Source organism: Scomber scombrus, chromosome 22 (assembly GCF_963691925.1).
Source record: "Scomber scombrus chromosome 22, fScoSco1.1, whole genome shotgun sequence".
Lineage (NCBI taxonomy): Eukaryota > Metazoa > Chordata > Actinopteri > Scombriformes > Scombridae > Scomber > Scomber scombrus.
Window position 1 is genome coordinate 16,876,974 of NC_084991.1, and position 11,621 is coordinate 16,888,594.

The following is an 11,621-nucleotide window of genomic DNA, read 5'->3' on the forward strand; positions in this document are numbered from 1 at the left end:
TTGGTTACAGCAGGGATATGTGGATGAATCAGCACACAGAATATTCAAGCCCCCCTTCAAATGTTGTAAGACATGATATGATAAGTTGTGTGTTGCATGGTTTTAGCTTGAAAAAAGTTAACATTTACTCCTTCTCCATTTGTTTATGTTGTGTAGCAGGGGCGGATCTAAGAGTTGGCAAGATCATCAAGAGCATCCAGAGTCAGGGCCTATTCTTTTGGATGGTTGAGATGCTCAGAATTCAATTTTACTACATTATATGACTACTGCAAACCAGGGGCCATTCTAGGATCAGACCTTTAGGAGGGCTCAGCTCCTGATGAGAATGTGACATACAATGCCCTGCTAGCGTTCAAACCAACTACTAAATTACTAATTTCACAACGCAAATTACAAAAAGAAATATTAATACGTAGAGTGGTCTACTATAATGTATAATAATAATGGTTCAGAATAAACAATCACAGATTTCACAGAGAGTACTTGAGATAGTTAATGAAACCTGAGGGAAAGACAATACTAATGACATAACTATCCAAAGTACATTAAACCTGTTAAAATAAAACCAACCATCAGACGGGCTTGCAAAATAATAAAAAACAAACAAACAATAATATTTTATTTATGTTTAGGGGTACTGAGATCAAATTTAGGGGTGCTTGAGAAAAAGGGTCTAAAATCGCTGCAAACATTATTATCATTAGTAGTAGTACATCTAATTTTCTATTCAGCACATATAGCTTAATTAAACGGTGACTTGCAAGAATGATGTTACTGGCACATCTGACTGAGTGGTAATAGGCTATCCACAGTAAGCTATTGTAATGAGCCTTGGGGTTTTTGATTCTGGCATATGATCACATCTCCTATGTGTCTGCTTGAACTTGATATTACATCCCTGAGAGTGAGAATATTGCACTATTTGATGAATTAAATAATATTAAATACTATATACTTATTTTTAAATGCTACTGTAACAGCTGCAAGATATAGCTAAAATGTATGAACTTCACCAAAGTGTTGAAATCATGTCACATTTCGACAAGTGATAGACAGTGATACATTCTTGTCTTTAATTTTTTTCCTTCAAATTTCCATTACAGAGAATTCAATAGGATCCCATCTCAGTGCAGATAACGCAGGTTTGTCAGTTCCTTATCAGAATACATTAGTATGACAACCTTGAGTAAAAATGATATGAATCAAAGTGAAGAATTATGCATCTACAATCACAATTATTTTAATGGCAGAATTTAACCACCTGAGTTACCGGCTTCAAAAGTATGTCATTCAAAACACCTGTGGAAAGGCAGCCTAGTAAATGGTTTTGAATATGCACTTTGTGTAGTTTGGCAATGTGTGTGTTACACGAATACAACCAATATTATGTCTAATAATTTTAGCAGTATTTGTCTATTTGTTTATTATCTTCTCCAGATTCTGTTGCACCATAAATTATTTGCATAGTTCTGGTATGGCAGTGTGCAGTAAGTCATATGTCAACAATTCAAACTGGGATTTCGATAAAACAAAACAAAACAGTACAATACAGTACAGTACAATATTTGAGTTGTTTGGCAGTATTTGCATATTTTTAATAAACTTAATGGCTTTTGATATAAAGCCAATGAAAACCAACTCAACATGATAATTGAATCATACCTTGTATTCCCCTCTAATGTAAACACAATGTTTGATTTCCCATAAAGAGGCCAATTATCAGCAAAACCTATTAAAAGCTACCAATGAAAAGTATACTCTTTAACACATACAATAAATGATTAAAGTATAGAGTACGGTATTGCACAATCGTCCTCCTGAAGTCTTTGTCGTCCTCTTTGGTACCCTCTCCTACACACGTCTGATCTTGCGTGAATGTTTGGTCTTCAAGTTGGTTTGGATCATTGCTGTGGAAAATGACAGGAAAATAAAACAGATCTTCATTTTCCTTGTGGTGTTTCTAGAGATTTCTTAAGGAAATTACAGCATCCCCAGGAGATGGAAAAAACTATATCATTTGGCTCTAATAATAGCTGTAGTAAGGATAATGTTTCTGGTACCCATCCAATTGATTAATTAAAGGAATAATTTGAAATTTTAGGAATTATGCTCATGTGCTTTATTTGAAAAAGGTAAACAAGAAGCTTGATATCATTCTAGTCTGTATGCTAAATATATAGTTACAGTCAGCAGACAGGCCAGGGATCAAATCTGCCAAATTGAACCTCTAAACTCACTAATTAAACTGTTATATCTCATTAATTTAATACATGCGTGTAAAAACAAGCTGTGGTGGTTATATTATATTGCCCTGTGGTTTCAGTGTTTACGCTAAGCTAAGCTAAGCTAAGCCAAGCTAAGCTAAGCCAACTAGCTGCTTGCTGAACATATTTACAAAAAAAAAAACAAGCATATTCCCCAAAATGTGAAACTATATTCTTTTAAGTATAACAACAGTATTTTAGCCTGTGCAGAGCAGGTGTGCAGAACATGCAAAAAAGGGAAATGTTGTCTACAGACTAGCATACAATTCAACATGTTGGAAGGATAACATCTCCAGTAATAAGTATTATTTCACAGGGTTTAAATAGAGCAGTTCTTTCGAGGAAATTAATCTGCAGTGACTTTGAACTCACCACAACTAACTGAAATATAATAGTAATCTCTATTTAAGTTAGTTCTGAATTGTATTGTTATTTCTAGACAACTTTAAAGAAATTCACGTATTTAAGTATTGAAAAATCATATTTAAAACATAATTCAACCTCCAAAGTCCAGCTGGTAGGATTGTCCTTTCACTTTGAAGACCATTGTGCCTTGTGGGTTTTGCTGGTACTTCCTGTCAATGTCATCGCTGGTTACTGAGCATTCAGTAGGAGTTCCTTTCTGGTGAAACAAGGCCATCATATTATAACAATGCTGAGATGTATAACAACACTATTATTCAGAGATGAATAAAGCTTCTCAAACTCCATTTTGAAGATAAATTACCCTGGGTCTGAAGGTGTGCCAACGTCCACTGTCTCCCTCAAACTGCCATTGTGGTGTGCTGCCCACTTGAAGGCTCTGTAAACCTTGTGCTGCTTGAGAAACTCTGTAACAACAACATCAAGTAATGGACTCATGGAAACATGATGGTTGGAAAGCAAATGACTTGAAGGAATAGTTTGACATCTTGTAAAATACATTTATTGATAGCCTCAGAGTGGTAGCTCTGGTTAGCTGCTGACATCTTCCAGTGGGATGCAGTGTCTATTTCAGCAATGTTTGCATATTTCTTATTAAATGGACTAACATTTTTATCAATTTGGCAAACAAATTTTCTAAAATTCAAACTCACACTGCTCCTGCTTGTTGTTGTTGAAACTGTGGACGACGAGTAACTCTCCTCTTTCCCTTTTGACCCACCTGTCGCATTTCTAACAAACAACAACGAGGGAAGAATCAAGATGGTATGTAAAATTCAGTTGGACGGGGGTTATAAAAATGAGCAATATGTATTGTTTGTGCGACTATACTACACCTTTGAATCTAATCTCAAAGGTTTCAGCACCCTTGCTGAAAGTATAAGAGCTTGATGGGTTACTCCGGAACTTCTGCTCTATGTCAGTGCTCTTCACAGGACTGGGGTTCCCCTTTGCATCCTGTCAGAACAAGTTAAAAAAGAGTCATTAGTAAAATCTGTAATGGAGATTAAATAAAAACTTAAAAATTTAAACTTGAAATAACAAGTAATATGGGACTTGGGGTCAGTCATCTACCTTCTCTCCATACTTGATCCACTTTCGACTCAAGGTACAGTACCAAATCCACACATTGTTACCATCATCCAAACGTCTCACCCTCAGTCTCTTTCCATACACCTTCATCCTGTTAAAATCTATACTCACTGCCCTACAAAAAAGTGAGAGAAAAAAACCAACCAGGTCATTCCTTGCTCGTACTCATACCATAATCAAGTAATCAAGTAGTTTTCTTTTTTTAGTGCTTACCCATATGGTGTGTTGTAGATTTTAATGCTTTTGGTGTGGGGCAGGCTGTACTGGGCCTCAATGATGTGATTATTCTCAATATCCGCCCAGCCACCTCCATTATTCAGCTGCCACTGGTAGCATCGGCCATCAGTAAGCTTCACGTCTAATTAAAAAAACATAATATTGATTTATAATTACAATTAAATTGAGTAAGATAAAAGATTTAACAAACTTAAAGACTTTTGTCTTTTCAAAAAAGCTTGGATGGACTTTCAGTAAATGCAGTGGAACATTTAGCAGCTAAAATGGCAAATGTTTTTCTCAGAAGGTAGTGGAGACCAAAAAATAAGTTAAAGGGAGAATTAATATTATATTTACAATCTCTAACAACAAAAGCAAAAATCCATTACTACAGCTTTAACTTGACATTTATCAGCACTGCACTGCTGACGCATTCAGGTATAGCAACATGTGTGCTGTAAAAAATGAATTAAGAATTTAATATTGTAGTTATTTTGTTTCCTAGATAAGGGTCTAAAACCCTTAAATGTTTATTTCATGAACGTTTGGTCTTTTTATCTCATGGACAAGCATCTAATATAACTCATTCCATTTCTAACCCTTTATTTTTTACAACAGGAAATATTTGTATTGCTAATTACAGCAGGGATCCAAAGGGATCTAAAACACATCAAGCGAAGAGGTACTGTGTCATGAACTACACTTTAAACTATATTTAAAGAATCACATTGGTCAGTGAAGTCATTACAATCCAAACGACATGTAATTACCTCAAACCTTACACTCTCGATTCAGATAAGGAAAAGGCTATGACAGGAAAAAGGAAATCTCAATAAGAGTAACAGGAAGCAAGAGATCCCTTTTCCAAGATGGACAGAAATACTAGCAATTGTTTTATTGTTGCTGAGTAGACGGAATTAATAGTTGTAGAATTACAATATGGTGAAATGGAAACCAACTGATACCTTACCTATAGATGTTGACTCGTCTAAAGCCCTGTTGCTCCCACCAGAGGCAGCTCTTCCACCTCCTGAGTGGTTTAGCTTACAGTTGGATCCATTGCGGCAGTTTCCTTTCAGGGCATACTTGCAAACATGCAGGTAAGGGCACCTGTCACCACTCCGACAGTTACCTCTGTTGTAATACCTGCAAGGCACCCTCTGCACACACAGATAAAACTTAGAATAAAGATACAGACGTTTTTTTTCCATCACATGAGAGATAAATATTTTGTGTAAAGACTGGGTGAAAGTGGGTTTATTCTCCACTTCAGCATCTTCTCTATCCAGAAACACACCTGATTTTCCAGATCATCCCAATTGTCCAGCTCATCCTGATCGTCCTGATCATCGGATTCTTCTTCTGAAGATTCGTCACTGCCCAATTCGTCACTCTCATAAAACTCGTCAGATGCTGAAAAAAAAAGGTACAAAACCAAAGGAGACAAAGTTTAACACATATCATATGTTTAGATGTATGGTGGACACTTAATGATGATGGAAGTGATCATATCTTTAAATGTAAACTTAAAACATACCTCTTTAGTCTGGCTTTTGATAAAGAATGATGTATAGACATTATTTACCTTATTTTAATCGCTTATTTTATTGTATTCATGTTGTACAAATGTATTCAATCTTTATTATTAGTAGTAGTATTAGTATGTACCATTGTTTTGTAACGAGGTGGATCGAAATGACATATAGGTCAAATATTGGTGATAAAGACAGGGTAGAAATCAATAACTGTACTTCACACCACCATGACCACAAAAACACACATTAAATAACTGAAATAAGCGTACACAGTGTAAGTGTGTCATGGCCTTTCATGGGTATAATCCTGCAGACATTGTTATATCTTTGTAGCATTCCTATAATAATATTGTCGATTGAACTACTTCCATTTGTTTCAATGCTTGTCAATGATATTGGTTCTATTAGGACTCATAAACAAATATTTTAATCCTCCTGTATTCATATAATTATAAATATAATATATTGTAAGACATTGTCGGGTAAACTACCTGTATATCTCCAGCCTTTTATCAGCAACTATAGCACTAAATCTACTAATCAGACTATTTTATATGACTCAGTGACCTTAGAAGCACTCTTTGAATAACTTTAAAAGACCTTTTAGAAACTGCTCTGAAGAAAACATGTTGCTGATTTTTTATATAACCTTGACCCATGATTTGAGGCGGAGTGTGTTATGGATCTCGATTGTATGTCCTGTATGCCTCTCTTTTCCTTTAGTAGTCTGTATGTATTGTATGTTTTGAATTAAGTGAAATTGTTTTTCTTTAACGTGAAACTGCTTATCCAGCCATCTTGACTAGGACTAATAGATATCTTAATAGGGACTTTGCAGGCTAAATACAATTTGAATCTACTGCCCCCTACTGGATAAAACGATCACATGCAGTATATGGCCATGATCTATAAACTAAAAAACAACGACTACATTAAAGTTGGGTACTAAACGTGAACAAATGAATAATCTTCAATTTAATGTGTAAATTGGAATTAAAGGGTAAAGCATGATTTTTTTCAGGTTATAGTTGAATATATGGCTTGTGGAAGCTCCATAATCGAAACTGAAACTTAATGTGATATTTCTTTAGATAAATCTGTTTACGTTCAGAACTGCGTTACTCCCAATTGTTGTGGTTTTCCAACCCTAATGACATATATTAGTTACCCTATTGTGTTCTGGTTTGATTTCATGTCTCATAGAAATATAAGTAACCACAAAACCTACTGCTTTTTAAATGATGGCAGGTTACTTACGGTGAAATAAAATCATGTAGTTTGAAGGCAAAAACAGTTAAACTCACAAATCAGACAAATAAACAACAGACATATCAATCAGTTACACAACAACCCAACAACGGTGCCGATTAATACGAGTAAACAACAAACTACAATAATGTTTAAAGGTTTCTCACCGGAGGCAGACGCCATTCTGCAGTTTGAACTCTTTATTATAGCACTTTCGTTTTCATTTCTCTACATTAATAACAAAACAGTCACACCCATTGTGTTGGTCGAGAGGATGGTCCTGCTGTGGTACCCCAGAGCCCACATAACTACAGACTGAAGTGTTATATCACCCAATGGACCTTTTATTAGCCCATAGACATTACATCTAATTAAAAAACACTTTTTTTCTAGTCACTACTGCACTTCTTTTAATAGTTGTATTTTCCTTGATTTTATATCTTATTTTCATTCTTTTTTTTTGTATAGCTACTTTTAGTATGTACTATTATTATTGTTATTTTTATTCTTATAATACATATTATATTACATTTACATTTAATGTACATTTTTACATTTTATTTCTTTCCTATTTTTCATTTAAATCTTATGTTCTGGCTCTATGCTCCTTTTATGTTCCCTTCATGTGAAACACTTGGTGTATGTCCTTTTTTTTTGTTGTAAAGCATTTTGAGCTGCATTTATTGTATGAAAGGTGCTATACAAATACATTTATTCTTCTTCTTCGTCTTCATTATTATTATTATTATTATTATTATTATTATTATTATTATTATTATTATTATTATTATTATTATTATTATTATTATTACTACTACTACTACTACTACTACTACTACTAATAATAATAATAATAAATAATAATTTGCTGAACTAAAAAACTAAAAACCACTGATATCAGGAAAGATGTCTAACTTTTGAGGTTGTGATTAACTCATTTTGCTGCTGTCAAAATACTAATCAATGAGAAACTAAACTGTCACATAAGTATAATCTTTGTATGCTTAAACATTTTTTTTTCTTCCTTTCTACAATAACAGATTATCTAGAGTGTGAGGGGTCTGCCGTGATTTTTCCTTTCCATAATACCTTCTATCCTCCCTGGTATTATGTTCAAGTGATGTCATGTTATAAATAAAGTTCATTAGAGGACCCCCCCCCCCCCCCCCCCCCCCCCGCAGCTAAAGCTCCACAGCCTCCTCCCCTCCAACAGGTGGCGGTGAAGCACTCTGCAGCTTTTTCGATTAAATCACACGAAGAAGAAGTTAGGGTCCCTCTGAAGGAGGAAAAGTCCTCTCCTACGAAGTCCACTTCATAGATAGAGTGTCACAAAGAAAGGACAGCTGTAAAATATGGACTATCAGGATCACGCTTACACCAGCACCACATATGACAAAGTCAACCCCGTGGAGTTCACTTATAAAAGTAAGTATAGGCGACAGGAAACGTTTAAGTCAAGCTGGCCTCATGCATATGGAGTTAGCTTTGGTAACTTACCTACAGTAGCAAGGGCTCCACTGTGAAAGTACCCAATAAACTCCTTTCAATTAAAGAAAATGGGCTCACCTGAAGTCACTGAAGCTCTGCATGTTAAATGTACGTTTGTTTGTTTAATAAAGTTAAATAATCACATGTAATAAACATAAACAACAGGCGCAATATATAGCTACAAAACTGTCAAACCAAAGTTTGTTTTCTAATCAGAAAGATCTAATCTAATAAAAGAAAAGGACTCCCAATATTCTGTTCATTTTTCTTAATCAATAAAAGGGAATTCAAATGAAAAGTGGTAGTCATAATTAGCTGAAATAAAGTTTGTTCACTGAATAATAACCAGAATCCTGTTAAGTTTACTGTATTTTTTTTAGAGGGATTGGAAAATTGTGGACTGATATTTTTAAACTCTACATTTTCAGCATCTCTCATGCAGTAAGCTGTAACTAATCTTGTTTCTTTTTTTTGTCTCTTACAGTGAGTTCCAAGGAAACTGAAGATTTTGTGAAGCTGAGGATTTCCAATAATTCGCTCTTCTCTGGAAGAAGAAATACTTCTATGTGGGCATGGAGGTATGCTGGCAAGTTAAAGCTGTTGGAGACATCAGTGTGTAAAATGGGAAAGGTTTAAGTAAATGCAGGAAGAATGTGGGGTGTAGTGATAGGATATTCTGCACTGAGATTTTTCTTTGCAATGTTAAGTTCCACTGCATTTTACACTAAAGCCAGACTTTTACACTAAAGCCAGACCGATTTGAAATTTGGCTGCATCACACACATAAGGAGAAAACTTCACAGATGTTCTTCTCACTCATCTCAAACATGCACATCACACACTACAGGATGTTATAAAGATTATCAGCTAGGGGGAGCAATACACTACCTCACATGATCTAAAGGGGAAGCAGATGTAAACAAAATGGAGACTGACATAGTGCAACAATTTGCTTCAGTAAAGCTCATCTTTGTCTGTAAGGTTATGATGTCCCCCCTCCTTCCTTTAATTAAGACATTTTGCTCAAGATGTTCCAGTGGTGTACTCGATAATATATTTCCTTTTTAGACTTTTTTGTCTTTGCTATATCTTTCCACTGTGTCCTCCAGCAGTGATAATAATTTCCCTTTGAGAGTCTTTGGTTTTATTATTTTAAACAAATTGAAATGGAAAACATAGTGTTATATTAAGTCAAGTCAACTTTATTTCTGGAGAAAAATATCTTGCATTGAAGCAATTCAGAGTGCTTTACAGAGAAAAGCACAGATTACATATGCAAACCACTGAGATGCTTATATTTTCAGGGCCATCCTAAAACATATGGGCTTACAACACAAGATGACCCATAGTCAAGCATCCAAAAAATGGGAAAACATGAAGAAGAGATACAAGGTACTATTTTTTTTTTTTTAATGCCACAAAGATATACCAAGCATTTTGACAGATTTTTCTCTTGACTTGTTGCCCTCTCCCTGTCTTCTCAGGTGCTAAAGAGCCCTCCAGAAGGGGTAAAAGTCTTCCCTGAAATGTGGCCTCATTTCACTCTGATGGATAACGCCATGGACGGTCGGTTGGAAGGCAGTGCCCCTATCCTCAAAGCCTTCCCCAGCGAAAAAGACAACAGAGAATTCATCTCCAAACCCAAGAGGAGGAGGGTATCCATGGTAATACCGTCCCCTACAGCTTTGGTAGCAGGCGGGCCAGAAAGTGAGGTTTCACCAAATGGAGATGGGAAAGTGGGAGAGGAGACGGTGAAGGAGGGAAGCCTGGAGATAGATCGCATTATGCAAGACGTGGAGGATGAGAGGAACACAATGGACAGTGAAAGACAGGCAATGGAAAGGGAGAAACGGGTGATGGAAAGGGAGCAGCTGGTACTGCAAAGGGAAAGAGCGGTGCTGGATAGGGAGGTCGCCGCTCTGGACCGAGACCGAGCCTTGCTGGAGAGAGAGAGGGCGATGTTAGAGAGAGAAAAGGCAGTGATGGACAGAGAGAGGGCGATGGTGGAAAAGGACAAAGATGCTCTGAGCAGGGACCGGCTGGCTCTTGAGCGAGAGAAAACCAGGCTGGAGAGACTTTCTGCATCCAAAGAAAGGTTGGAGGCGGTTACAGAAGACGGCAGCGAGGTGAAAGACTTAGATATTGTGGACAGAAAGAAGCGGTTCCTCAACTTGTTTGAAAAACTTATTGAACATTTTTGAGAGTATCTTTCCAATTTCCTTTTGTAAATACTTTGTGAGTATTTTTATCCACAAAAAACAAACATTCTTGCTCATGTGTAGTTCAGTTTGCACAAATATATTTCTGATCAATTCCCTTCTTTGCTGCTATTCACAAAACAATACTTCACCTATAGGTTGTCAATAAAAACGTTGAGCCACTCCTTGTTTGGAGAGGTCTTCAAAAAAACTTTATTCACTTGTGGTTATTCCATACAGAGCACACAATAGCAAGCTATTAGCATTATTCTTAACCCCATCCACAATTACCAACCCCCCCTCCCAAATCACACAATCGTCTTTAATTGATTGACTTTAGACATTTGTCTTTGGTATAAGCTATTGTGCATGGTTAACACATCAATTTTTGAAATGTAATATACCAAATATTGCAGTTCATGTAAAAAAAAAAATCTTTTTTTTCAGAATATATATTTTTATATTACAGTACAGACTTTACAACAAATGATTGTGTTTAAATGCGTCTTTTATTGCATTAGATACTCAATATACCTTTCATTAAGCTCCAGCTTCAATAAGTTTATACTAGTATACATTTCCAAGAGTGTTAGATTTGTCATTAATATTATTAATATTATTATTTTTTATTTTTTACAAAACAAACATATTTAAACAATATTATTGGTTGTTTTTGCCAGTCTTGAACAGACACTTATCAGAAACATACATGTCATTTGAGGGTTTTCTTCAATTATCTGATTTCTTCACCTATTGTTTACAATTAATCAAGTTGCGGAACAGTTGGGCTTTTGAGAGAGTTCTTGTGTGTGTGTGTGTGTGTGTGTGTGTATTTGTATGTGTGTGTACATATGTTTTGGCGGATTTGACAGTGACCATTTCAGTGTGAACAGGAGGAAAATGAAGTAGAACAGTGTATATGTGCTTGATCACCAGAATCCATTTGTGGGTGTTTATGAAACATAAGTATCCACACAGAGTATCTGCAGTATATATATAATAATATATATCAGCAGCATGTATGGCAGTTTTAAAATATGCCGTTGTAACTTACTGATTGTTTGAAATGAGGAGTGAATGAATGGTATGTGTGTCTGCGTGTGTGGTCTTGTGTGTCAATATGTACAAAAATGTGTGCATGTGGTTGTATTCATGGG

At 35.7% G+C, this 11,621-nt stretch overlaps 2 protein-coding genes across 2 annotated transcripts; one reads left to right on the forward strand and one right to left on the reverse strand.

The window, feature by feature from the left end:
• Nucleotides 1-1,051: 1,051 nt before the first annotated feature.
• Nucleotides 1,052-6,991, reverse strand: si:ch211-244b2.4 (uncharacterized protein LOC541512 homolog). Its single transcript, XM_062443916.1, has 10 exons — nucleotides 6,946-6,991; nucleotides 5,293-5,408; nucleotides 4,966-5,155; nucleotides 3,993-4,137; nucleotides 3,762-3,894; nucleotides 3,524-3,644; nucleotides 3,341-3,419; nucleotides 2,992-3,094; nucleotides 2,766-2,886; nucleotides 1,052-1,907 (listed from the first exon to the last, which is right to left on the reverse strand). The coding sequence occupies exons 1-10, from the start codon at nucleotides 6,959-6,961 to the stop codon at nucleotides 1,852-1,854; spliced, it is 1,080 nt and encodes a 359-aa protein (XP_062299900.1). The 5' UTR covers nucleotides 6,962-6,991; the 3' UTR covers nucleotides 1,052-1,851.
• A 1,072-nt stretch (nucleotides 6,992-8,063) lies between these two features.
• Nucleotides 8,064-10,595, forward strand: si:dkeyp-38g8.5 (uncharacterized protein LOC568385 homolog). Its single transcript, XM_062444037.1, has 4 exons — nucleotides 8,064-8,203; nucleotides 8,751-8,844; nucleotides 9,571-9,658; nucleotides 9,751-10,595. Exons 1-4 carry the CDS (start codon nucleotides 8,131-8,133, stop codon nucleotides 10,465-10,467), a joined length of 972 nt encoding a protein of 323 aa, XP_062300021.1. The 5' UTR covers nucleotides 8,064-8,130; the 3' UTR covers nucleotides 10,468-10,595.
• Nucleotides 10,596-11,621: the final 1,026 nt, after the last annotated feature.

Excerpts from the sequence above, each read along its gene's own strand:
- si:ch211-244b2.4 (XM_062443916.1), bottom strand. Across the intron at positions 3,895-3,992 it reads ATCTACAACACACCATATGG|GGCAGTGAGTATAGATTTTA; the intron begins GTAAGCACTAAA and ends ACTTTTTTGTAG. Across the intron at positions 3,095-3,340 it reads CAACAACAAGCAGGAGCAGT|AGTTTCTCAAGCAGCACAAG; the intron begins GTGAGTTTGAAT and ends TTGTTGTTACAG.
- si:dkeyp-38g8.5 (XM_062444037.1), top strand. The coding sequence starts at position 8,131 with ATGGACTATCAGGATCACGCTTACACCAGCACCACATATGACAAAGTC. Across the intron at positions 8,204-8,750 it reads CGTGGAGTTCACTTATAAAA|TGAGTTCCAAGGAAACTGAA; the intron begins GTAAGTATAGGC and ends TGTCTCTTACAG. Across the intron at positions 9,659-9,750 it reads ACATGAAGAAGAGATACAAG|GTGCTAAAGAGCCCTCCAGA; the intron begins GTACTATTTTTT and ends CTGTCTTCTCAG.